Genomic DNA, 27,083 nt, shown 5'->3' on the forward strand with positions numbered 1-27,083 from the left:
GGCAAGTTAAAATCAACCCCACGGTGACTATTATCCACTTATTTGAGTGTACCCAGACTAATGAAATCTATATCCTCAAAACAAATATTTTTAGAGTGATTCACTCAGCTAACGTTTGTCACTTCAAGCTGGTGTTGCTATTGGACTGCGTCAGATTCTCACCTCTCTTTTTAAGTCCTGATAAATAGTCCAGCACAACATGCTACAAAATAAAAATACAGCAAGAAAAGCCCTGGAGAGTTAAACCGGTTCATTATTTCACTTCTTTTCTCTTCAAGTTTTAATGAACTTGCTGATGAAATGCTTAAACATCACTATCTGCACCATGGGACTGTAATGAGATCCCAATCTCCTTTTGCTGCAGATTTCTAAATTGATATTCAAGTCTCCAGTCTAATGTGCATTAAGAGGGAGGTGCAGTATTACAACTCTCTCATTAATACCAATGCCTTCCCCGAACCTCGCAAAAGTTTCATATAAATTGGAAGAAGGAGCGTTAGTTGGAGAAAAAGAGCTTGTGTTTATATGGTGCTGAGCACAACTGCACCCATAGTTATTGTTTCATTCATTGTGGGACATGGGCGTTGCTGGCTGGCCAACATTTATTGTCCATCATTAGTTGCCCTTGTTCAGAGGGCAGTTGAGGGTCAACCACATTGCTATGGCTCTGGAATCACACGTAGACCAGACCAGGTAAGGATGGCAGAAGGGAGTGCGATAGCTTGATCTTGGGTTTGGACATAACTCGGCACAACTTCAAGGGCTGAAGGGCCTGTACTGTGCTGTACTGTTCTATGTTCTATGTTCTATTTCCTTCCCTAAAAGACATTAGTGAACCAGATTAGTTTTTCTGACAATCGACAATGGTTTCATGGTCATCAGTAGATTCTTAATTCCAGACTTTTTTAAAAACTGAATTCAAATTTCACCATCTGTTGTGGCCAAATTCAAACCTGAGTCCCCAGAACATTAGTTGAGTTTCTGGGTTAATAGTTAGGGATAATACCATTAGGCCATCATCTTTCATTGACTTTACAACAAATTAATCAAAGTGCAGTAACTGTTGTAAATGCAGCAGCCAGTTTGTGCACAGCAAGCTCCCACAAGTGATAAGTGACCATATTATATGTTTTAGTGATGTTGGAATGCCTCTGCTCGCCTTCGAAGTAATGCCATTTTCTTTTACATCTAATCTTTTATGATGTCTCGGTTTAGGAACAAGTATAGAACTTAGGGCACGGTCCACCTGCCATTTAGTAAGATGACGGATGATCTGGTTGAGGTCTCAGATCCACTTTCCTGTTTGCCTTCCATAGCCCTTAATTACCTTACCTACCAAAAATCCAAGAGCCTAGGTGAAATTCAATGAATTAGCCTCTATTGCATTCTGGGGAAGAGAATTCCACAGAATAATAGCCATCTAACAGAAAACAATTCTCCTCAACCCCATCTTAAAAAGTGAGACTAATTCTTAAACTATGTTCACTACTTCTAGTCTCTCTCAGAGGAGGGAATATCCTCCTGATATCCTCCACATCAAGCTCCCTTTGGGATTTTACATTTCAATAAGATCACCTCTCATTATTTAAATATTAAATATTAAGATTAAATATCTCCTCCTTTCTATGACTTTTAGCTTTGACAAAGGGTCATCTGCAATTGAAATGTCAGTTCTTTTCTCGCCTTACAGGTGCTGCCAGAGATTTTCCAGCATTTTCTCTTCTGGTCTCATGTTTTGAAACTCCAATTGGTAGAGGCTCAACTTGTTCAACTTTTGTCATTGCTTCTAATGTACTTTTGTAAATGAGACCAAAACTGCACAAGTATTCCAGATCTGGTCTCACCAAGGCCCCGTACAGCTGCAGTAAAATTTCTCCACTTTCACACTCCAGTCCTCTTGCAATAGATACCAATGTTCCATCCACCTTCCTAACCACCTGTTGGACCTGCATATTAACTTTGTGATTCATGTAACAGACCATTTAGATCCCTCTGCACCTGTGCCAGAGCAAATTTGATGATTATTTGATTGGAAACAATGTGCAAGTGTACAGGGAAAAGGCAATGGATGTTACTAAGCCATGGTGCTCGTTTGGAGAGCCAGGAGAGACATGTGGCCTCCTTCTGCACAGTGCCAACCCCTAATCCCGTGAAAACCCTGAATTTTGCAGTCTTTCTCCACTAAAATAGTTTTTCTAATCTTCCTGCCAAAGTGGACAAGTTCACATTTTCCAACAATCATATTCAAGCTACAAAGCTTTTGCCCAGTCACTTGACTTATTGGTATCACTTTGCAGTTTCACTGCCTTCTCTTGACAACTTACTTTTGCTCCCTTCATCCAAGTCACTGACATAGATAGTACACAGATAAAACCTGTGGCATTCCACTAGTTACCAATGAGCTTGCCAACCCAAAAGAAAATGGTGACTGACAATTTGTAACAAATAACACTTTATTCACTAGCTGAGCAGCTTCTACATGTTTCTACCCTGTCCCTGCTCTGGGAAGAACGCACGTGCTTCTGTCACATGACTTCTTAAGTAGCCATGTCACTAGGTCTACAATGCTAACATGCTACCCCCTATGCCATGAGCTCTTATTTTACATAGCACCCTTTAACATGGCATCTTCTCAAATGCCTTTTAGAAATCCAAGTACACCATATCCAGAGGTTCCCCTTTATCTACCTTGCTCGTTACTCTCTCAAAAAACTCCACTGTAATAGTTAAACATGCTTTCCCTTTCAGAAACCATGTTGGCTTTGTCTGATTAAACTTTTCTTAGCATCCTCTTACAACTTTATAATAAGTCCTCGGAGGGAGAAGTCCCTTCACCAAAATCCATTTATAAACTCTAACAGCAGTACACAGAGTGCCAGTGGTTAGCAGTCTATCTCCAAGGTGGGAGAGTGGGAGGGGAGAGGTGTGGAGGTGTCAGAGGAACTGAACAGGCCAATTTCAATGGCCTGACTGAAGTCATTATAAACCTCTTTAATAATTTGATTTGATTTGATTTAATATGTCATATGTAATAGCATACAGTGAAAATTATTGCTTTTTGTGCACTATATAGACAAAGCATACTGTTCATAGAGAAGGAAACAAGAGATTGCAGAATGTAGTGTTACAGTCATAGCTAGGGTGTAGAGAAAGATCAACTTATTGCAAGATATGTCCATTCAAAAACCTGATGGCAGCAGGGAAGAAGCTGATCTTGAGTCAGCTGACACTTCACCTCAGACTTTTGTATCTTTTTTCCATTGGAAGAAGATGGAAGAGAGAATGTCCGGGGTATGTGGGGTCCCAAATTATGCTGGCTGCTTTGCCGAGGCAGCGGAAAGTATAGACAGAGTCAGTGGATGGGACTCTGGTTTGTGTGATGAATTGGGCTACATTCACGATGTTTTGTAGTTTCTTGTGGCCTTGGGCAGAGCAGGAGCCATACCAAGCAGTGATACATCCAGGAAGAATGCTTTCTATGGTGCATCTGTAAAAGTTGGTGAGAATCGTAGCTGACACGCCGAATTTCCTTAGTCTTCTGAGAAAGCAAAGGCGTTGGTGGGCTTTCTTAACTATAATGTTGGCATGGGAGGGGGACAAGGACTGGTTGTTGGTGATCTGGACACCTAAAAACTTGAAGCTCTCGACTCTTTCTACTTCATCCCCATTGATATAGACAGGGGCATCTTCTCCCTTACGCTTAGGGCCTAAGTGGGGTTGGTGGGACTCGATGGGCCAAATGACCTCCCTCTGTACTGTAGGGATTCAATGATTCATTGATAACTCTCACCAACTTTTATAGATTCACCAAAGAAAGCATCCTTTCCAGATGTATCGCAGTTTGATATGGCTCCTGTTCTGAACAAGACTGTAATAAAGACTGTAATAAACTACAAAGGTTTGTGAACATAGCCCAGTCCATCACGCAAACCAGCCTCTGATCCACTGACTCCTGCCTTGGGAAAGCAGCCAGCATAATTAAGGATCCAAGAGTCCCAGATAAACTCTCTTCGACCTCCTTCAATCAGGAATAAGATACAAAAGTTGGTACCAACCAACTCAAGAACAGCTTCTTCGCTGCTGCCATCAGACTTTTGAATGGCCCTATTGTAAATTATGCTGACCTTTCTCTACACTTTACCTGTAACTGCAGCACTATATTCAGCACCCTATCATTTCCTTCTCCACTATGTACTCTATGAATGGTATGTTTTGTCTGTATAGTGTGCGAGAAACAATATAATTTCACTGCATCACAATATATGTGACAATAATAAATCAAAACAAATCTAAAGTGAGTCTTGAACTCAGAACCTTCTGACTAAAAGGCATGAATGCTGCCAATGGGCCACACGTCAAATGTAGACATCTGCAGTGTTCTGGCTATGCAAATTGACTGTAGCCAAAGGAACCAAAGAATAGCTGTCACATATGTTGGTCTGTCAGGTTCAAGCAGAAAGACGGAGCAGGAAACCACATGGATATCTGAAGGGGTAAATGCATCAGTTGGTGCATTATCATGGGAAACTGCATAATTCCAAACTTGATTCCAAATTTGATCAATTTTTGTTAATATTCCAGGCAATAAAGGAGCCAAAAATCAGGTGAAGTTTGCACTGTGGAATTCTCTCCAGTGACAATCCAGCATTGCTGGAATTTGAGCATTAGTGTGAGGACAAATTGTGCGTTTTTGAAAATATCCCGATGGGTAGCAGAAATTTGATACCCTTCCCCTCCACCTCCTCTGCATAAAAATAACCGGTGAGGCTGGGGGGTGCCAATGAAAAATTTCAAACCCCAGGTTGATATGTTGTTGTTGAGCAAGTGCATTCATGGACGTCCATCAAAGACAGGTAAATGGAATTGGGGTACATATTGGTCATAGAAAGACTTCCTTTTTAATGCAGTGAGTGGTTGGGGTCTGGACTGCACTGCCAGAGAGTGTGGTGGAGGTATATCTCATCAAGGTTTTCTAAAAGGAATTGGAAGAGTATCAGAGGGAAAATAATTGTAGGCTGGGGGATCAAACACTTTTCCAAAGAGCTGGTACCGGCACAACAGGCTGAATAGCCTCTTTCTGTACTTTAACTGTCCTACAATCCAAATTGGGCGATGGAACAGGCTCGATGGGCTAAATGGCCTGCATATTTTTTTTTAATTCATTGATGGGACACGGGCGTCGCTGGCTGGCATTTATTGCCCATCCTAGTTGTCCGAGGGCAGTTGAGTGTCAACCACATTGCCACGGCTCTGGGGTCACATGGAGGCCAGACCAGATAAGGACAGCAGATTTCCTTCCTTAAAGGACACTAGTGAACCAGATGGGTTTTTCTGACAATCGACAATGGTTTCATGGTCATCAGTAGACTCTTAATTCCAGATATTTTATATTGAATTCAAATTCCACCATCTGCCGTGGCGGGATTCGAATGAGGGTCCCCAGAACATTAGCTGAGTTTCTGGATTAATAGTCTAGCAACAATACCACTAGGCCATCACCTCCCTGATATTCCCAGTAAGAATAATCCATGAGCAGTCGTTATTCATGGAAGGGTATTACTTCTGCCCATTTCCCATGAGAGACACAGCCTTTAACAAAAAGGAAGGCTAGTTATGAAAAGGATACAGTCAAGAGAATTTTATGAATTTAGATCAGTGAGGGAAATCCATGCCCACCAGGAGTATACATACATTCTGGCTATGATTTTCTATCCATCAAAATAAATGGTTGAGAAACAATTCTCAAAGAACCTGAACTCTCACGATATTTTAGGGTGGCACAGTGATTTGATGTAGTATTGTTAGCTGTATTAACATTCAGTTAAAGGTATTGTTTCTTGTACACTATTCAGACAAAACATACTGTTCATAGAGAAGGAAAGCAGAATATATTGTTAAAGTCATAGCTAGAGTGATCAACTTAATGCAAGATAAGGGACAGTGGTTAGCACTGCTGCTTCACAGTGCCAGGGACACGGGTTCGATTCCTGGCTTGGGTCACTTTCTGTGCGGAGACTGCATGTTCTTACTCTATCTGTGTGAGGTTCCTCCAAGTGCTCTGGTTTCCTCCCACAGTTCGAAAAATGTGCGGTTAGGTGCATTGGCCATGTTAAATTCTCCTTCAGTGTACACAAACAGGCGCCAGAGTGTGGCAACTTGGGGAATTTCACAGTAACTTCGTTGCAGCCTACTTGTGACACTGATAAATAAACTATTTGCCCAATGGGTGCACATCTCCACCGGCAATTCTTCACTAAGTCTCTAATGTACGCCTTCAATTAGTTATGATCTTCATTCGCACTTTAACATGTTTCTCTTTGTCTCCTCAAACAGACACAGATGGAGAGCAGAGCAACAGCTTTCTGATGACGCAATGGCAGCTGTTGCAAATAGAACTTGCTAACTATAAAGGAGAGCTCAACTGGCTGATCACCCGGTTACAAACTATGATAGATTCAGTGTTGCAGACGCACTGAATTTTTCATTACTCAGTGGCAGGAGGGTAATTACAGACTTCGAATAATCCATACAAATCTACAGACATTAATGGAAAATAATGCACTGAGTTGCTCCCTCAATCAATCTATATTTCAACTGCTAAGCAATGATTCCTGTCGTTGGAACCAGAGAATCGTTGCCAAAGGAGGTAGTGGAATACAGAGAGACATTTATGAACTTGATCTTCCTCTCTGCTGCATAGTTACTTAAAGTGAAGGAATACTTCAGGAAGAATAGACGGGGAAGATGATCTTTCATTGTCCCATGAATGTTTGCACTCACCATGGATAGCGTGCCTGTTCTCCAAGTTTAAATAAATTATTTGCATTCATTTTTTATGACATCAGGACTTCCCCAAGTGTTTTACAACCAACAGAATACTTTTGAAATGCAGGAATATTGGAATGTGGGCAATGTGGCAGGCAGTTTGCACACAGCAATCTCCCACAAACAGCAATGGCACACTGATCAAAAAAATCTGTTTCTCAGTGACAAAGAAAATAGAAGATGCTGGAAAATTTCAGTAGGTCTGAAAGCATCTGTGGAGAGAGATTTTTTTTATTCATTTGTGGGACATGGGCATCGCTGGCTGGCCAGCATTTATTGCCCATCCCTAAATGTAACAGTTGAAAGTTAACCACATTGCTGTGGCTCTGGAGTCACATGCTGGGCAGACCAGGGAAGGACAGCAGATTTCTTTCCCTAAAAGGCCAGACAGCTTTCTCTGACAATTGTCAACAGTAGATTCTTAATTCCAGATTTTTTTTAATTGAATTCAAATTCCACCATCTGCCGTGGCAGGATTCAAACCCAGGTCCCCAGAACATAAGTTTCTGGATTAATAGTGTAGTGATAATACCACTAGGCCATCGGGTCCACAAGTAGAACTGATGTTTCATGTCTTGATGAACCAAAGGGCTAAAAGTGAATTGTTTGCCTTGTACCAGTTTGAACACCTTCCAACTTGAAACATTGGCTGCATTCTCTCTCCACAGGTGTTGTCAGATCTGCTGAGATCTTTCAGCATTTTCTGTTTTTTGTTTCAGATTCCAGCATCCTGCAGTATTTTGCTTTTACCTTAATGTTTTTCAGTGATGTTAGTTGAGAGACACCAGGGAGAACACCTCTACCCTTCTCTGAAATAGCATCATGGGATCTTTAACCTCCACCTGAGGCAGGGGAACACATGGACCCTCATCCAAAATTAATGTCTCATCCAGAAGCTAGCACCGCTGCTTATGTAGCACTCGTTCAGTAACGTAGTGAAGTCAGCCTAGATCCAGTGCAAAGATAGCTTCTCCTGAGTAATGGGTAACATCTCACCCAAAACCTCTCAAATAGCTCAAAGTAGCATCATCCATAGAAAATAGAGAGCAGGAGTAGGCCATTTGGCCCTTCGAGCCTGCTCTGTCATTCATTTTGCAAAACAAGAATGCAATAAGAAAACCTCTGGAGTTAAAGCAGTTCATCATTTCATTCCCTGACTCTTAGCCTTTAATGAACATGGTGATAAACTTTAAACATCAGTAAAGTGCAGAGAGAAAGGGCAGGATTTTATGGCCTCGCTCGAGCAAGACTGGAAATTCCTGCCCGAGGTCAACAGACATGACTGTTGTCTGCCCCTCATCCACTCCGATTCCATGGCAGATGAGGTGGTAGAATTCTGGCAATAATATCCACAGAGGGTACTTGGTAGCACAGTGCTTGGCACTGCTTATTCACAGTACCAGGGAGCCAGGTTCAATTCCAGCCTTGGGTGACTGTCTGTGTGGAGTTTGCACGTTCTCCCCATATCTGCATGCGTTTCCTCCGGGTGCTCCAGTTTCCTACCACACTCCAAAGATGTGCGGGTTAGTTGGATTAGCTATGCTAAATTGCCCCTTAGTGTCCAAAGATGTGTTGGTTAGGGGGATTAGCCATGGTAAATGTGCATGGTTATAGGGATAGGGTGTGCATAGGCCTGGCTTCAACTTCCATCTTGGGTTACTGATTGTGTGGAGTTTGTATGTTCTCCCCATGTCTGCGAGAGTTTCCTTTGGGTGTTCCGGTTTCCTTCCATAGTCCAAAATATGTGCATGGATTGGCCATGCTAAATTGCCCCTTAGTATCAGGAGTCTATCTAGGGTAAATGCTTGGGGTTAATGAGATAGGACCTGGGTGATTACGGATGATTCACACTCATTGGGCTGAATGTCCTCCTTCTGCACTATAGGATTCTATGATCTAGGTAAAGCAGCTCATTAGTTCGCCCCTTCACTTATAAGTATTTAACTGACTTGTTGATCAAATATTAAGCAGCATCTGTACCAATGAAAAGTAGCTTGGCATTGATTAACAATTCTTTGTTTGTATACAGAATGTGTAACACTTGTTTCAGGCAAAGCCATTGACTGCCAATTTTTGGGGCCTTTTCCAACATGGAGGCTGACATCATTCTGGCTCATAATGGGTGTGTTTTCTTACCCACCATAATAAAAACTGAGAAAGTCAATTAGCACCTGAGACACAAGTGCTGAACAGCAGGATCTTAGATCCTATAGATTAAAATTTCCAGCCTTGCCCACCGTGGGAATTGTTGCAGGAAGGTTGAAAAATACGACCACTTAGAGGTCAGTTACCCTCTGGTGGGATTTTCCAGTTTTGGGGTGGCATGGTGGCACAGTGATCAGCATGGCTGTCTCATAGCTCCAGGGACCTCGGTTTGATTCCAACCTTGGGTCGCTGTCTGTGTGGAGTTTACATGCTCTCCCCAGGTCTGCATGGGTTTCTTGCGGGTGCTCTGGTTTCTTCCCACAGTCCAAAGATGTGCAGGTTAGATGAATTGTCCATGCTAAATTGCCCCTTAGTGTCCAAAGATGTGTCGGTTAGGGAGATTAGCCATGGCAAATGTGCGGGGTTACGGGGATAGGGCATGCATCGGCCTGGGTAAGATGCTCTTCTGGAGAGTCGATGCAGAGTTGATGGGCTGAATGGCCTCTTTGGGCCCTGTGGATTCTATGTTTCTATGGGGTTTGTGCCACTGGAAAATCCTATCCATATTTCTGTCTGTGGAGTAGAGCATGAACCAATCACTCTGAGCTCAAAGTGCCACTATTGAGCCAAGCTGATACTTCAGGCTTGAGTTTAACTCTTGACAGAAACCAGGCAGGGAGGGTGACAGTCAAATTTGAACAAGGAAAATACCTACGTGATTCCAAATAAACTTGTTGGACTTTAACCCGGTGTTGTGAGACTTCTTACTTTAAAAAGACTGATGGGTGTGTATTCTGAAACAGGGGAAACAGCAGAAGGAACCCTAGTATAAGTGTACAGAGTTCTCTACATGATTTGACTTACAGCGCAATTCAATTAATTGCTCAATGTCTCAAAGAAAAATACTCAGAGGAAGTGATTTGCTAATTGTCATCTTCCTATGCAAATTGTTATAAATTGACATCTGTAAATGTGATACAGAATGTTATGCTCATTTCTGAATTATTACACACATTGAAAAAATTATACTGTTTCTTTCATTTTTGGCACTTTAATTACCACTATCACCTCCAAGAGCACATGTTGGGGCAAGCAACAGCAACACCGACCTGATCTCTCCTTACTCATCAAAGTGCCAAAACCTACTGAGCAGAAGTGAAATATGTTGATTCTCATCCCCATTCTCCTGCCTTTTCCCCAGAACCGCTGATCCCCTTATTAATCAAGAATCTATCTATCTCTGTCTTAAAGACACTCAATGACCTGGCCTCCACAGCCTTCTGTGGCAAAGAGTTCCACAGATTCACCACTCTCTGGCTGAAGAAATTCTTCCTCATCTCTGTTTTAAAGGATCGTCCCTTTAGCCTGAGGTTGTGCCCTCTGGTTCTAGTTTTTCCTGATGTGGGTATGCCGGCGTTGGACTGGCGTAAACACAGTAAAAAGTCTGACAACACCAGGTTTTAGTCCAACCTATTTATTTGATAATATACTCACTAGCTTTCGGGGTTACCCCCTTCGTCAGGTGAATGGAGAGTTCTGGCCTCAGACAGAGCATATAAAGCACAGACAGTTGTCAGACTTTTTACTCTAGTTTTTCCTGCCAGTGGAAACATCCTCTCCACATCAACTCTATCTAGGCCTCGCAGGATCCTGTAAGTTTCAATAAGAACCCCATCCTTCTAAATCCCACCTTCTTTCCCATTTCAGCCTCACCACAAAGTATCCATAGAGGGAGTGGGGGCAGGTGACACTGAGTGGGAGGAGGCATGGGCTAGGGACACTTTCCACAATATAGGATACTACGCTTTTCCTTTTCAAATTTCAGTTAGATTATGAATCCAAGTCTGTCCCAATTACTCGATACTAAATGGATCTTGTTGTCTGGAACATAATGTAGCAGAATTATATCCTGTGTGTAAGCACCCATGCACTGATGGTAGAGAGAAAAAAATTCTAAACAATGACTTTGTCCAGCCAAGCTCTCCCATATCAACATTTTAATAGGATAATTCTGTTTTAATGATGAATTGTACATGTTTTTATTCAGGGCCCCAGTTCACAATTAGTCCTGCAATTAAGGTTGGAGACCATGGTTAAATAAATCAAAGCTTCACTGTGGTCATCCTCTTGGCTATGTTGTGTTGGCAGGAGATACAGTCTATTATTTACCTGAACACGCGGAGCTTAATCTGGCTGCCACAATACAACAACAACGACACTTCCAAAGTTCTTTGTTATTTCGAAAGTGACATCCTGAGGCTGTGATGGATTCCTCCTGCAGCCTAGTGGTAAAGGTCACTAAATTAGTAAACCACAAACCTAGAGCAATGCTCTGGGGCTCCCATAAGAACATAAGAAATAGGAGCAGGAGTCGGCCATCTAGCCCTTCAAGCCTGCCCCGCCATTCAATAAGATCATGGCTGATCTGAAGTGGATCAGTTCCACTTTCCCGCTTTCTCCCCATAACCCTTAATTCCCTTGTCTATCAGAAACCTATCTACCCGTGACTTAAATATATTTAGCGAGGTAGCCTCCACCACTTCAACGGGCAGAGAATTCCAGAGATTCACCACCCTTTGAGTGAAGAAGTTCCTCCTCAACTCTGATCTAAACTGCTCCCCCCCCCTTATCTTGAGGTTGTGCCCTCTAGTCCTGCTATCCTTTCTAAGCAGGAAGAATCTCTCTACCTCTACCCTATCCATCCCTTTCATTACCTTATATGTCTCTATAAGATCCCCCCTCATCGTTCTAAATTCACATTTCACCCTAGAATCCCTACAGTGCAGAAGGAGACCAGTCAGCTATCGAGTGTGCACTGACACTCCGAGAGAGCATCTTATGTATCCCCATAACCCCATGTATTTATCCACTAATACCCACAGTGGTTAGCACTTCTGCCTCACAGCACCATGGACCTGGGTTCAATTCCTGGGTTGGGTCACTGTCTGCAAGGAGTTTGCATGTTCTCCCACTGTCTGCGTGGGTTTCCTCCGGGTGCTCGGATTTACTCCCACTGTCCAAAGATGTGCAGATTAGGTGGATTGGGCAAGGTAAAATTCTCTCTCAGTGTATCCAAACAGGTACCAGAGTGTGGTGGCTAGGGGATTTCACAGTAACTTCATTGCAGTGTTAATGTAAGACTACTTGTTACATTAATAAATAAACTTAAACACAACATACACATCTTCATTCACAACATCGTCGCTCACCAGATCACAGGCTATCTTTGTTGTAGCCTCAGTTCCAAGTCCTAGCTCTGCAAATGCTCCAACTGAAGAATATTCAACAACTGAGTCATGAATTTATAGCTAAACCCATATGAGAGATTGCCTGAATAAGGTATTTCACACCTGGAAAGATTTTATAGAATCCATAGGATCCCTACAGTGCAGAAGGAGGCCATTCAAGTCTGCGTCAACCCTCTAAAACAGCATTTTATCTAGGCTCTGTCCCCGTAAACTCATACATTTACTATGGCTAATCCACCTAATCTACACATCTTTGGACACTAAGGGGCAATTTAGCACGGCCAATTCACAGGGAGACCGTGCAAACTCCAGACAGACAGTGACCCGAGGCCAGAATAGAACCCCCTGGTGCTGTGAGGCAGCAGTGCTGGGTTCGATTCCCGGCTCAGGTCACTGTTTGTGTGGAATTTTGCACGTTCTTCCTGTGTCTATGTGGGTTTCCTCTGGGTGCTCAGGTTTCCCCCCACAGTCCAAAAGACATGCTGGTTAGGTGTATTGATCTGAACAGGCACTGGATGTGGTGACTATTTGAGTTGATTTGCTTTATTATTGTCACATGTATTAACATACAGTGAAAAGTATTGTTTCTTGCGCACTATACAGATAAAACGTACCGTTCACAGAAAAGGAAACGAGAGAGTGCAGAATGTAGTGTTACAGTCATAAATAGGGCGTAGAGAAAGATCAACTGGGGGAATTTCACAGTAATTTCATTGCAGTGTTAATATAAGCTTTACTTGTGACTAATAAATAAACTTTTTAAAAAAACTTAAATATGTGGGGTTACAGCCTGTTGGAGAGTCGGTACAGGCTCGATGGACAGAATGGCCTCCTCCTGCACTGTAGGGATTCTATAAAATTTCACTCATTTAGAGTAAGACTCGTATTTTAGGTTATTTCCCGTGGTGTCACAGTTTCATCGCTCGAATGTGTCCATCAATGTTCAGAGGTATTACAGATTTACAGCTAGGGATCAGTTTTATTGTGCTGAGCACAGACCCATCCACCCCAACCAAATTCTCTCCTTTGGCATCAACTCTACTCTGGCGATACAGGGGTGCAACCGTATTGTAAAAGTCACTGATTTATTCACTCAATGCACAAAGCAAATCACCCGCTCCCCATTTGAACAGCGCAATCAATTAATTTAATTTTTTAAAAGCTGTGGACACCTGAATCTGAACTAAAACAGAACATGTTGGCAAAATTTCGTAGTTTCTGGCATTATCCCTTCAACTACGTGTTGAATCCAAACCAGGAGTCATTTCCCAGCAAGGATGTTCTCTGCCCGATGGTGCAGACGGAACAGTCAGCTTAACTTGGTGAGTTTCATGTCAGTTTCACTTTCGTTCCACACGGTTTCCTTCCTGAAAAAGCCACGCTGCTTTCTGGCGACACACACACGAGGCGATGGCTGCTTCGGGTTGCTTTAAGGAAGAACTGGCCGTGTGTCCTATATGTCTGGAGTTGCTGAGCGATCCAGTGACCACAAATTGTGGCCACAATTTCTGCGCTAAATGCATCGAGGCGGCATGGGACGAAGCTGAAAGGCAAAGTCAAGAAATTGTGTGTCCTCAGTGCAAGCAATCTTTCACCCACGCCCCTGAGCTGAAGAGAAACACGCTTTTAATCAGCCTAATCGGGCAGCTCACCCCAGAGCCAGAGGCATTTTCAGAAGAGGATGGTGATGATGCTGTTCCCTGCGACTGGTGTTTGGAGACGGTCTTCAAGGCGGAAAAGACATGTTTGACCTGCATGGCCTCCTATTGCCCCCTTCACCTGAAGCCTCACATTCAGAATGCTGCCTACCAGGGCCATGAAACAACAAGTCCCATCAGGTACCTGCAAGAGAAGAAATGCGGAGACCACAAGAAGATCCAGGACATGTTCTGTACAGGACACAACGTTTTCATGTGTGCTGTCTGCAAATTTACCCATCCACACTGCAGAGCTGCCACATTAGAGGACAAGTGCAAAGAGAAACAGGTAAGGTAGTTTCACAGGAATGTACAATGTTAGTAGAAACTTACCGGTGTCCGGTTTCATCCTATTTGGCAGCATGAAAGAACTCAGTACCAATTCCCCTAAATGCTGAAACATAATGAAGACAGATGACACACAATAGGGTTGCATTTGGAAATTTGAATTTGGAAAGTTAAAAAGCGATCTAATTGAAATTTAAGGTAAACTGATGAAGAGAATTATGCCTGTTGATTGGCAAGTCTAGAATTGGAGACACATTGGGTAGAATTTTCCCATCCTGCCTGCCATGGGAATCTTAAGTGGCAGGACCCAGATCATGCAAAGTTCTGTTGATCTCCAGGTGGGATTTTCCAGCCTTAGTATAAGCATGGCCGGAAAGACCATAAGACTTAGGAGGAGCAGAATTAGGCTACTCGGCCCATCAAGCTTGCCCTGCCATTCAATCATAGATGATATTTTTCTCACCCCTATTCTCCTGTTTTTTCCCCATAACCCCTGATCCCTGTATTTATCAAGAACCTATCTATCTCTGTCTTAAAGACATTCAATGAAAATCCTGACCTTAGTCTAAAACATTAAAAATGTGAGTGAAATTAAGAAACACTTCTAATCGGGGCAGCACGATGGCATAGTCGTTAGCACTGTCACCATGTCACAGCGCCAGGGACATGGGTTCAATTCCGGCCTTGACTGAAGTTTGCACATCCTCCCTGTGTCTGCTTCCTCCAGATGCTTTGGTTTCCTCCCACAGTCCACAGATGTGCAAGTTAAGCCAGGCTAAATTTATCCCATAGTGCTGCAAAATGTATAGGTTTGGGGATTAGTGAGGTTATGGGGATAGGTAAGATGCTGTTTTGGGGAGTTGGTACAGACTATCGAATGGGCCTCCCGCACTCTAACGATTCAATGAATTCTATAGATTCAAAGGATAACAGAAGTTTGGAGCTCTCTCTCAAGCAATGGATAATGTCAGATGAATTGTTCATCTTTAAATCTGCGATTGATGGATTTTAATTAACCTAAAGTATTAAGGAATATGGGCAAAGATGGACACATTTAATATGGTGACAAAGCAGTCAGTGGTCTGTGTAAATGGTGGAATAGACTCCAGTAGCTAAATGGCCTCTTCCTGTTCCATCATAATGGATCCTTGATCTCTGGCACAAGGGGGAGCTGCACACAAGAGGTGCAAAAGACAGAAAAAATACAACGGGTTTTCCACCATTACCCACTTTCTAGATGTTGCCGATTAACGTCTGGGGAAAAGCGAGGGCTTTCAGTCTACAGTGTCCTTCGCAATCTCAGGGTGTTCTGAGATACTTCATCAATAATGATGTAGCTCCTGTTGCATTGTTGAAATGTGGCAGCAGAACTTATCCAGAGCCAGATCCCACACGGGTGGCACAGTGGTTAGCACTGCTGCCTTACAGCGCCAGGGTTCGATTCCTGGCTTGGGTCACTGTCAATGTAGGCTCTGTACTTTCTCCCAAATGTGTATGGGTTTCCTCCGAGGAGCTTGCAATAAATTTAGTTCTGATTTATATCAACAAGCTCCATTTTTTTAAAAAAACAAAGAATCCACAATAAAACCTAACCCCTTATGTCTCAAGCATTGTAAGATCATGAGGCGGCGAAAAAAGCTGCTAAAAACACAATCTTCAAGTATGTCAAAATAAATCCTGACTGTCATCTTATAAAGCAACTAGTGAAAGATCATCAGTATATTACTTGGCTGACATTCTGAAAGATGTGCTGGTTAGGTGCATTGGCCATGCTAAATTCTTCCTCAGTGTACCCGAACAGGGACTAGGAGATTTTCACCGTTAGTGTTAATGTAAGTCTACTTCTGACATTAATAAATTTCAAACAATTAGCAGTGTATTAATGGTGAGATTTTTGCATGATAATTTAGGGATAATATTGACCATGATGCGAAGGGAACTCCCCTACTCTTCAGAATAGTACCATAGGAAGTCCCATAGGAAGTCCCCTGTCAGCCTGAAAGAACAAATGGGGCCTCAGTTTAATGTCTCATCTGAATCACGACAGTTCCAGCAATGTAGCATTTCCAGTGCTGCACTGATGTCAATTATGTGTCCAAGTCTTTTGAAATTGGAAGTATTTAAGTGCGGGGGAATGGGGCCAGTAATTACGATTTTTATTTGCTTTTCTCATCCAACATGAGCAAAACAGATTATCTGGTCATCATAGATTTTTGAACAGTAAAGGAATTGAGGGTTATGGTGAGCGAGTGGGTCAGTGGAGCTGAGTCACGAAAAGAGCAGCCATGGTCTTGTTGAATGGCAGAGCAGGCTCGAGGGGTCAAGTGGCCTGCTCCTGCTCCTAGTGCTTACATTCTTATCACACTGCTATTTGTGGGACCTTGGTCAGTAAAGTAGCTGGTTTTGCTACATTTAGATCAGGAACTATATTTAGAAAATTTCCGTTCTTTACCTTTTTCTCCCCCTTTGCTACCCCTTTCCCCATTTTTCTCAATTTTACCCCTCTTCCGCTACCCCCCCCCAACATCTTCATCCATCACAGTTTACCCTCTGATTTCAGCTTCTCTGCCGTTTGCCCATTCAGGCCTTTTATTCTCTCTGTGGACAGCCTTTCCCCTTGTTTCTGTGGCTATGACTCATCTTTCATTTCCTCACACTGCAGTATAAATATCTCCCACTTTCTATAACTTTTAGTTTTGACAAAAAGTCACCTGGACTTGAAACATCAGCTCTTTTTTCTCCTTTTTACAGATTCTGCCAGACCTGAGATCTTCCAGCATTTTCTCTTTTGGCTTCAGATTCCAGCATCCTCAGTATTTTGCTTTTATTACTTCAGAAAATGAGTCAATTGTTGGGGTGGAGCATGCAGATTCTTTGTTTCTAATTAAGTTCATAGCGAGGGGGATTGAATATAAAAGTAGGGAGGTCTTGCTGCAGCTGTATAGGGCACTGGTGAGGCCGCAGCTGGAGTACTGTGTGCAGTTTTGGTCGCCGCACTTACGCAAGGATATTTTGGCCTTGGAGGGAGTGCAGAGGAGGTTTACTAGGCTGATACCGGAGTTGAGGGGGTTGAGGAGAGGCTGAATAAACTAGGCTTGTACTCGTTAGAATTCAGAAGAATGAGGGGAGATCTCATTGAGACATATAAGATAATGAATGGGATGGATAGGATAGAGGTGGAGAGGCTCTTCCCGCTCAGAAAGGACAGTAGGATTAGAGGGCACAGCCTCAAGATAAAGGGGGGGCGGTTTAGAATGGAGTTGAGGAGGAACTTCTTCACTCAAAGGGTGGTGAATCTCTGGAATTCTCTGCCCGTTGAAGTGGTGGAGGCTGCCTTGCTAAATATTTTTAAGACGCGGGTTGATAGGTTTTTGATAGGCAAGGGGATTAAGGGTTATGGGGAGAGGGTGGGAATGTGGAACTGAGACACGACAGATCAGCCATGATCTTATTGAATGGCAGGGCAGGCTCGAGGGGCTAGCTGGCCTACTCCCGCTCCTATTCCTTATGTTCTTATGTTCTACGGACACGAGTTAAGTGGAAAGATTGTTCTGCAGTGTTGACGGGCAGGAATTACAACAGGTGTAAAGATTGCTAGTTTAAAAAAATAGTGAAGGGGGGGAGAAAAATAATTGAAGAGGAACAAAAGACAAGAGATGAAAATACCTGTGATTAGAGCAGATTGCTGTCATTCCTAGAAATCATAGAATTAGTACAGTGCAAAAGGAGGCCATTCAGCTCCATCCCTGTAACCCTGTATATTTACCCTGCAAATCCCCCTGACCCTAAGGGGCAATTTAGCATGGCCAGTCAACCTACAATGAAGTTACTGTGAAAATCCCCTAGTCACCACACTCTGGTGCCTGTTCGAGTACACTGAGGAAGGATTTAGCACAGCCAATGCAGTTAATCAGCCCGTCTTTGGAGTGTGGGAGGAAACCAGAGCCCTTGGAGGAAATCCATGCAGACGCAGGGGGAATGTGCTGACTCCACGCAGGCAGTGACCCAAAGCTGGAATTGAACCTGGGTCTCTAGCACTGCAAAGCAGCAGTGCTAACTGCTGTGCCGCCATGCCACCCAAAATTCCTATTTTGGTTTTTCTCAAGTGGATGCCAAAGCCAAATTAACTTGCAACCATTTGATTTTTGAAAGTTTCTGAGCATTGGCTGAGTTCAGGTCCTTGTGACTGAAAGGTGGTGAGATCCAGGTTAGAGGAGTCTTGGAAACAGATGCAGGCCACTCACTCCTCTAAGCCTGCATTGCCATTGAATTAGGCCAGTAGACTGATCAATTGCATTCACTGCTTTCGCTCTACTATTGCTTGAGAAATATGTCTAATAGAAAATCAATTAATCCCAGCATTGAAAGCTCCAACTGCCGCAGTCTTTTGCTGGAGAGATGCCAAATTTCTATTGCTTTGTTTTAGAAAACTGTTTTGAGTTTGCTGCTGCTTGGCTTAGCCGCAATTTCAGATGATCCCAAATTCTTGATTGCCCCATGATCGTAATGCATTGTGGAACAGGCTCGAAGGGCCAAATGGCTGCTTCCTGCTCCTATTTTCTATCTTTAAAGCAAATGGTTTCTTCAGTAGCTAGTCCATTAACAAGGAGGAGAGAAAGTAGACGCCTACGTTTACAGACTGATTCAAGAAAACCTGTTATGTGTGTTATTAATCAAGATAACTGCATTTCACAATTTTCCAAAGATTAATCTTCAAAAAGTTCTTGGAGAAATATCTGAAGAGATAAAAGTGGCAGAAGAGCAACTTGATTATCTGGAAGAGGAGAACAAGTCAGTTGAAGTAAGTGAAGATGTACACAGTCTGGTTTCTCATTGAATTTACTGAAATTGCTTGATGATGCAATTCTGATTTCACAATCCTTCCAGCTCTGCTACTTTGCATTAAGAGCCAGATTGTTTGGCTGTGGAGACGTGCCTTGTAGGTAAGTGGTAGAAGATCCAACCCTTCCATCAGCAAGTTGTCAAGGAAAAGTTAAGGTTTATTTATTAGTGTCACAAGTAGGCTTACATTAATCCTGCAATGAAGTTACTGTGAAAATCCTCTAGTCTTCACACTCCGACACCTATTCGGGTACACTGAGGGAAAATTTAGCATGGCCAACGCACCTAACCAGCATGTCTTTCAGACCCTAGGAGGAAATCGGAGCTCCCAGAGGAAACCCATGCAAAGAAAGTGCAGACTTTGCAAAGACAGTGACCCCAAGCCGGGAGTCAAACTTACGCAAGGATATTTTGGCCTTGGAGGGAGTGCAGAGGAGGTTTACTAGGCTGATACCGGAGTTGAGGGGGTTGAGCTATGAGGAGAGGCTGAATAAACTAGGCTTGTACTCGTTAGAGTTTAGAAGAATGAGGGGAGATCTCATTGAGACGTATAAGATGATGAATGGGATGGATAGGATAGAGGTGGAGAGACTCTTCCCGCTCAGAAAGGACAGTAGGACTAGGGGGCACAGCCTCAAGATAAAGGGGGGGTGGTTTAGAACGGAGTTGAGGAGGAACTTCTTCACTCAAAGGGTGGTGAGTCTCTGGAATTCTCTGCCCGTTGAGGTGGTGGAGGCTGCCTCGCTAAATATTTTTAAGACGCGGGTTGATGGGTTTTTGATAAGCGAGGGGATTAAGGGTTATGGGGAGAGGGCAGGAATGTGGAACTGAGCCACGACAGATCAGCCATGATCTTATTGAATGGCGGGGCAGGCTCGAAGGGCTAGATGGTCTACTCCTGCTCCTATTTCTTATGTTCTTATGTCCCTGATGCTGTAGGGCAGCAATGCTAACCACTGTGCCACTGTGAAGGCGGAATGTGCATCCTCTGGAGGGTGCGGTATGAATCCCACTTGAATTTACGCTTCAAGAAAATTTTTCATACTTACTGGTTAATATTTGTCTCAGTATGCTTCCTGAATTTTACCTCCATTGTTCAATGTCCATGTCTATGTCTCCATTCCAACTCAGGTTTTCTATATTTTTTTGTGGCCAAGGAGTTGGGTGTGTTGGGCAGTAGAGTTATGTCCCCATGGGTGAGGTCTTTGGATGTGTCATTGAATTTGGGAAGATACTGGAAATAAAACTCAAGATTATGAGGGATGTGGACCGAGTGGATGGTCAGAAGCTTCTTCCCAGGATAGAAGAGTCCATTACTAGGGGGCACAGGTTTAAGTGGTGAGGGACAAGGTTTAAAGGAGATTACGTTTTTTACATACAGGGTGGTGGGTGCCTGGAACTCACTGCCGGGGAGGTAATGGAAGCAGATATGATAGTGACTTTTAAGCAGCATCAGGACAAGTACATGAATAGATGGGAATAGTGGGATATGGTCCCCAGAAGTGTAGGGGGTTTTAGTTCAGGCAGCATGGTCGGTTCAGGCTTGGAGGGCCAAAGGGTTGCTGCTGTGTTGTAATTTTCTTTGTTCTTAATGAAAGCTGGCCGTTTTTAGTTCTGCTCATTTTTCTCAGCCACTCTACCTCTAGGTAAGGGCATTGGACAATGGAGGTAAAATTCAGCAAGCGTGCAGAGACAAATATCAACCAATAAGTTTGCGAAATGTTTGCAAGTGTAAATTCAAGTGGGATCCCTATTGCAGAAAGTGCATTTTCCTTCTTCATGGTGGCACGGTGGCTAGCACTGCTGCCTCAGCGCCAGGGACCTGGATTCGATTCCAACCTCAGGTCACTGTCTGTGCAGAGTCTGCGTGTTCTCCCAAGTTTGCGTGAGCTCCCTTCTTTCGAAAGGAAGAAAAGCTTCCTCCTTTCGAATCAGCAGTTCGAAAGACATGCTGATCAGGTGCACTGGCTGTGCTAAATTCTTCCTCAGTGTTTCCAAACAGGCATTGGAATTTCACAGTAACTTCACTGCAGTGTTAATGTAAGCCTGCTTGGAACGCTAATAAATAAGCTTAAAACTTAAGTACCAGTTGGATTGTTAAAATGTCTGTTGGTCTGTCTCATTGGTCTGAAAGTGTTGGGTGACAATACATCTTGTTATGACAGCTCTTTCTCTAAAGTCGCAATTCTTTCCTCATGACCCTTAACATCCAAACTGCTCTTGCTGAGTGTTCATTAGCTGTAGGAACAGAATTAGGCCATTCGGCCCATCGAGTCTGCTCCGCCATTCGATCATGGCTGATATGCCCCTTCAACCAACTACCAATTAATAATCAGTCCTTCTCCTCAAATGTACTCACTATCCCAGCATCCACCGCACTTTGGGGCAGCGAATTCCACGGATTCACAACCCTTTGGGAGAAGTAGTTTCTCTTCAACTCTGTTTTAAATTTGCTACCCCTTATCCTAAGACAATGACCTCTTGTCCCCGAATGCCCCACAAGAGGCATTCGTGTCTACTTTATCCAGACCATGTTACCATCTCGTATACCTCAATTTGACCTCCCTCTATTCTTCTAAGTTCCAGACAGTACAGGCCTAAACTGTTCTATCTCTCTACATACGACAAACCCCTCACCTCTGGAATCAGTCTAATGAATCTGGTGTTGTGCTAAATGTCCACCGCCACAGCTTTTTAGCTGGCTGAATTACAGGGACAGGTTTCGGCAAGTTTCACTGTGGCGTAGCATCTGGTCTCCACTTACCAGTTTGGGGATTTTCTTGTCTGGAATCCCTAGGGATGGACATGTATCTCAATGCTCTGTTTGGTATGTTGACAACATACCTCCCTGAAGCATCTATAAGTAAAACTAGAAGGATGTTGAAAGTGGGACCCTTCTCATTTTCCCCAATTGATATTCCAATGACATTTTTGCTTTTTCTGTACATCTTTGTAATTAAGGCAACAAAAATATTTTACCGTATTTGATGCAATTCAGGAAAAAACATCCAAGGTGAAGATATTGATAGAAGAAAAGTTCGAGGAAATCAAAAAGCTTGTCCAAACAAAAGAAGACTCCATGAGGAAGCTTCTGAATGAAAAACATGTAGAAATTGAGACAAAGATTGAAACAGCTTCAAAACAACTTCTTCAACACATTGAACAACTCAACGGGGCCAAAAGTCAGATTGAGCCTTTGGCAAAGGAGAAGGACCAGTGGAGGTTCATAAAGGTAAGCCATACCTCAGCTGATAATGACATTATCTCATAGAATCCCTACAAGTGCAGAAGGAGGCCATTTGGCCCATCATGTCTAAACTGACCGCAATCCCACCCAGGCCCTATTTCCGTAACCCCACATGTTATCCTAATCCCCCTTACACCTAGAGACAATTTAGCATGTCCAATCAACCTAACCCGCACATCTTTGGACTGTGGGAGGAAACCCACACAGACACGGGGAGAATGTGCAGATGCAACACAGACAGCGACCCAAGCCAGGAATCGAACCTGGGTCTCTGGCACTGTGAGGCAGCAGTGCTAACCACTGTGCCACCACTCAGCAAGGAGTTGTACTCATTGTGAGTTTGATTTATCGACTTCAGGTTAAGATTCGGGGTAGAATTTAACGTCTTTGTCCAGCCGCAGAACAGGCACAATAATGTTGTAAAATCAGGTGTAAGGCGACTTGTGGAAATGGTGCCCGTTTTCGCGCCCATACCCGTAGAACCAGAAAAAAATTGGCGCAATCGGGAGTCCACCCAAAATGGGCAAAATATAAATTTGCATATTTTTGAATTCATCACAATGTCATCGTCCCAATTGTCCCAGCTCATCTGCCTTAATCACCTCGTTCCCTGGAGCCGGATTGATCAGGAAGACACCTCCTCTATAAAAGTTGGATTCAGGTGCTTGCTTCTTTCTCATGCGTGTGTAGTTTGTGGCTCCAATCTGAGCTGCAAGCTGTCTGGAGAATTAGGCCCCACCCACTGCCTCAATCGGCTAGAAATGGTCTAGCCCATATTTTCAGAGACTAAGTGCATAAAGTTGGGAGTGAAAACTTGCCCAAAAAACAGATCAGTAACTCTCCCATTTTCACGCTAGCTGGACGCTTAGAAAAACAAATTTGGTAAAATTCCACCTTCTGAGGATGAAGAATCTCAGGGTGAAGACCTGGAGCAAGGTCTTGGAAAAATCCAGAGGCTAGCAATCGGAATGATATCTGGGCTACTTATCGTTGAAGAAGCAAAGCTTCTGGTGTTACATGGATGTTGCGGTGATGAAATACAATGAGTTTAGAAGGTTGAGGGGAGATCTTATAGACATAAGAAAATAATGAAGGGGCTAGACAGGGTAGAAGCAGAGAGGTTATTTCCACTTAGAATGGAAACAAGAACTAGAGGGCACAGCCTCAAAATACAGGGGAGCCAATTTAGAACAGAGTTGAGGAGGAACTTCTTCTCCCAGAGGGTAGTGAATCTTTGGAATTCTCTGCCCAATGAAACAGTAGAGACTACCCCGTTAAATGTGTTTTAAGTCAGAGATTTTTAACCAGTAAGGGAATTAAGGGTTATGGGGAGCAGGCAGGTAAGTGGAATTGAACCCACTATCAGATCAGCCATGATCTTATTGAATGGCAGAGCAGGCTCGAGGGGCCAGATGGCCTACTCCTGCTCCTATTTCTTACGTTCTTATGAAGAGAGCAGACGGATTGGTTATTTCAATGGATGGGGAAAGGCGAGCTGGAATGTGTCAGTATCAAAGACTACAAAGCAGGGTTAGCTTAGGCACAGAGAGTGATCAACCTCGGGAGTTTGTGTGAAACAAGGATTGGGGCAATTACCCTGTCTGCATGGGACAGATGGGGGCAGTACGTTGGCACAGTGGTTAGCACTGCTGTCTCACTGTGCCAGGGACCCAGGTTCGATTCCTGACCTGGGTGACTGTCTGTCTGTGTGGAGTTTGCACATTCTCCCCATGTCTGCATGGGTTTCCTCCGGGTGCTCCATTTCCTCCCACATTCTGAAAGACGTGCTGGTTAGGGTGCATCGACCCAAACAGGCGCCGGAATGAGGCTACTTGGGAATTTCACAGTAACTTCATTGCAGTGTTTAATGTAAGCCTTACTTGTGTCTAATAAATAAATTTTAAACCATAAGTTCTTAAAGGATTTCAGTCCCTTGGGAGATGCGGTGAAAGTTGGAGAGAGGAAGTGGGTGAACTGTGCTCCAAACATTAATTTAAGACATAAGCTCAGGCATTGAAATTGTGTTTTCATGATTTATTCCTTTAATTACTTATTCATTTAGGCTGCTTTACCCAACCAACTCCCACGTCCTCCTCTTCCAAAAGAAGATATAGAAACGTATAACAGAAGATTAGAAGACACCAGTCAACCTGCTCTAAAGCTAATGTCCAGTCTCAAGCCCATATTGGACACGCTTTGGCAGGAGATACTCAAATATGGAGGTTAGAGTTCTTATTTATTTGCAGCCAATGCAGTAAAAATTTTGGTTTTTAAAGCTTTTACTCAAGAAACTAGATGGACATTGACTTTTTTCATCGACTGATTCACATATCCAGGAAGTGGGGAATGGATGTGTTTGGGAATATGACTGTCGCTGTATCACCTGCTGTCAAATTATTTTTCTCTTAATTTCAGAGTTCTGTGGGCCCACTTTTGACCCAAAGACTGTGCACAGACGGGTTATTTTGTCAGAAGGAAACAGGAAGATATCTTACTCTGCGTCTGAACAGGCCTATGAATATAATCCTGAAAGGTTCAGAAATAACTGTCAAGTGTTGTGCTCGCAGAAGTTCTCCCAGGGCTGTCATTACTGGGACATTGACACCATGAACAGTTCGGGCTGGGCAATAGGGATTGCATACGGCAGCATCGATGGAGGAGTTAACCTGCGAGCGAGTGAGAAAGCCTGGTGTGTAGAGTGGGGCAGCAACAGTTATTTGTCAGCTTGGTACAATAATCAAGAATATAAATTGAAATGGGAGAGACCTCAAACCGTCAGGGTGTGCCTCAATTTTAACACGAGCTCTGTATCGTTTTACTCTGTTGGTAACAGTGTAACTCTGCTACATGAACATCGTGCTACATTTAGAGAACCTGTCCATCCTGCCTGCGGGCTCACAGCCGCAGTGCTAAATAACACACTGGCTATAAAAGTATAACTCCGCTGTATAATAGATGCAGGAAGAGTTAAACTTTAGAATAGTCGGAATTAGACTACTTTTAATAAGCTAACCCTGTCAGCATAAAGCTTCAGCCTTCACAAACTCCAGTTTCAGCTCCAAATTATTTCCCCTTCTCTCAGTTTTACTGGATGGAAAGATTCATTGCCTGCTAATCCCCGTTTTCCAACATGTGCTCCCGTGAGCCTCCTCAGGCCGCACCCTCCAAACTCACAGCAGCTCCCGTCTAGAAGGACAAGGGCAGCAGATACCTGGGAACGCCACCACCCTGGGGGGTCCCACGTCCTGTAAAATGAATAAGAAATGGAATTCTAGACTGGGTGAGGCGAACAATGACCCAGACAGACATGGAAGAATGTGCAGACTCCACACAGACCGTGACCCAGAATTGAATCCGGGTTTCTGGCGCTGTGAGGCAGCAGTGCGAACCACTGTGCTGCCTGAAGGATTAACACTTCAGCTTGACCTGGCGCTTCCTGATCGACTGAAGTATTTTCAGCATTTTCTGTCCTGCTGAGAATTATATCAGCGCCAAAATCTTGCTGCTGTTCATGCCACAGTCCCACCAATGGCATAGTCCCACCACAGGTTTCTCAGTGGCCTGGGGTGCTTTCAACAGGAAACCCCATAGACAATGGCAGGACTATAAGATCCTGCCACCTGCAAGCGACATGCCGTGGAGAGGGAGAAGGATCCTGTCCTAGGCCTCCATTAAACGATTTTTATGATGTTGTCAAGATAGCTGTGAGCACGAGGAGTGGTAGGAGGAATCATTGAGAAACAGTGCAATCTAAAAAGTCACGCCACTAATTGAGAACAAGTAAGCAACAAATCACTTGCATTACATCATTAGGAAGCTTGCAACTAGCTGAAAAGTGAAATGTAACTAATTAGAATATTAATTCAAGGGCAGCAATGGTCTAGTGGCATTCTCGCTATCTTGATGACCCTTTGTCAAAGCTGGACTTTGTCATCTGGACTCAACGTCAGCTCTTTTCTCTCCTTATAGATGCTGCCAGACCTGCTGAGATTTTCCAGCATTTTCTCTGTTGGGTTCGATTAAAAATTGACTTCTGCTAATCCTTCATTTGCATAGCATATCCCCATATCTCACCTTTGGGATTTGTTGCGGAAAAAAATCTGGTTTTGCTCACCCTCCTGGTGAAGGCCGAAAAAGGAAAATGTTATGGGGCCTGCGCAAAAAAAAGCAGAGACTGACTCCCTTTGAAGGTCAGTAAGCTGATAAACATTTTCCACTCCTGTACAGAGAAAGCATGAAATTTTAATTTGAACATTTTAGCTTCCGCATGATTTAACTTCCAAACTATGAAACTTCAATCTGAACATTTTGACTTCCACACCTCCTCAACACTTACCTGCTTTTATTGCATATTTTTTGATAGTCTTTTTTGCAATTATAAACAAATGTATATGGTATTTGAACATATAATTGCATGTACCATTGTTATGACAAAAGATGTCTTGTATGCTTTTGCTTGCTTCATTTTTTGAGCCAATAAAAGGTTTAGCAACCACTTGTGCATGTTTAATTACTGAAGATGACATGAAAGAATTTTGTTCAACTAAAGTCAATTAAAAGAAAAATTTCCATTCATACTGCACCATTCATGTCCTCATACTTACCCAAACACTTTACTTCAATAAATATGTTACTCTAATAAAATGTAAACATTGATTTGTTGGCAAACACAGCAGCCAGTTTGCACTTGGCAAAGTTCTCACAGACAACATTAGGATAAAAGATTACTTATCAGTGGTACAATGGTTAGCACCACTACCTCGCCAGGGACCCGGGTTCAGTTCTGGCCTT

General features: G+C 43.3%; 1 protein-coding gene across 1 annotated transcript; it reads left to right on the top strand.

The window, feature by feature from the left end:
• The first annotated feature begins 13,408 nt into the window (after nt 1–13,408).
• On the top strand, nt 13,409–26,787 carry LOC145359834 (E3 ubiquitin/ISG15 ligase TRIM25-like). The gene is made up of 5 exons (XM_080214623.1): nt 13,409–14,204; nt 18,909–19,004; nt 22,044–22,277; nt 24,355–24,514; nt 24,708–26,787. The coding sequence occupies exons 1-5, from the start codon at nt 13,629–13,631 to the stop codon at nt 25,229–25,231; spliced, it is 1,590 nt and encodes a 529-aa protein (XP_080070749.1). The 5' UTR covers nt 13,409–13,628; the 3' UTR covers nt 25,232–26,787.
• Nucleotides 26,788–27,083: the final 296 nt, after the last annotated feature.

This window comes from Carcharhinus amblyrhynchos, chromosome 29, assembly GCF_965287045.1.
Source record: "Carcharhinus amblyrhynchos chromosome 29, sCarAmb.v2.hapA, whole genome shotgun sequence".
Lineage (NCBI taxonomy): Eukaryota > Metazoa > Chordata > Chondrichthyes > Carcharhiniformes > Carcharhinidae > Carcharhinus > Carcharhinus amblyrhynchos.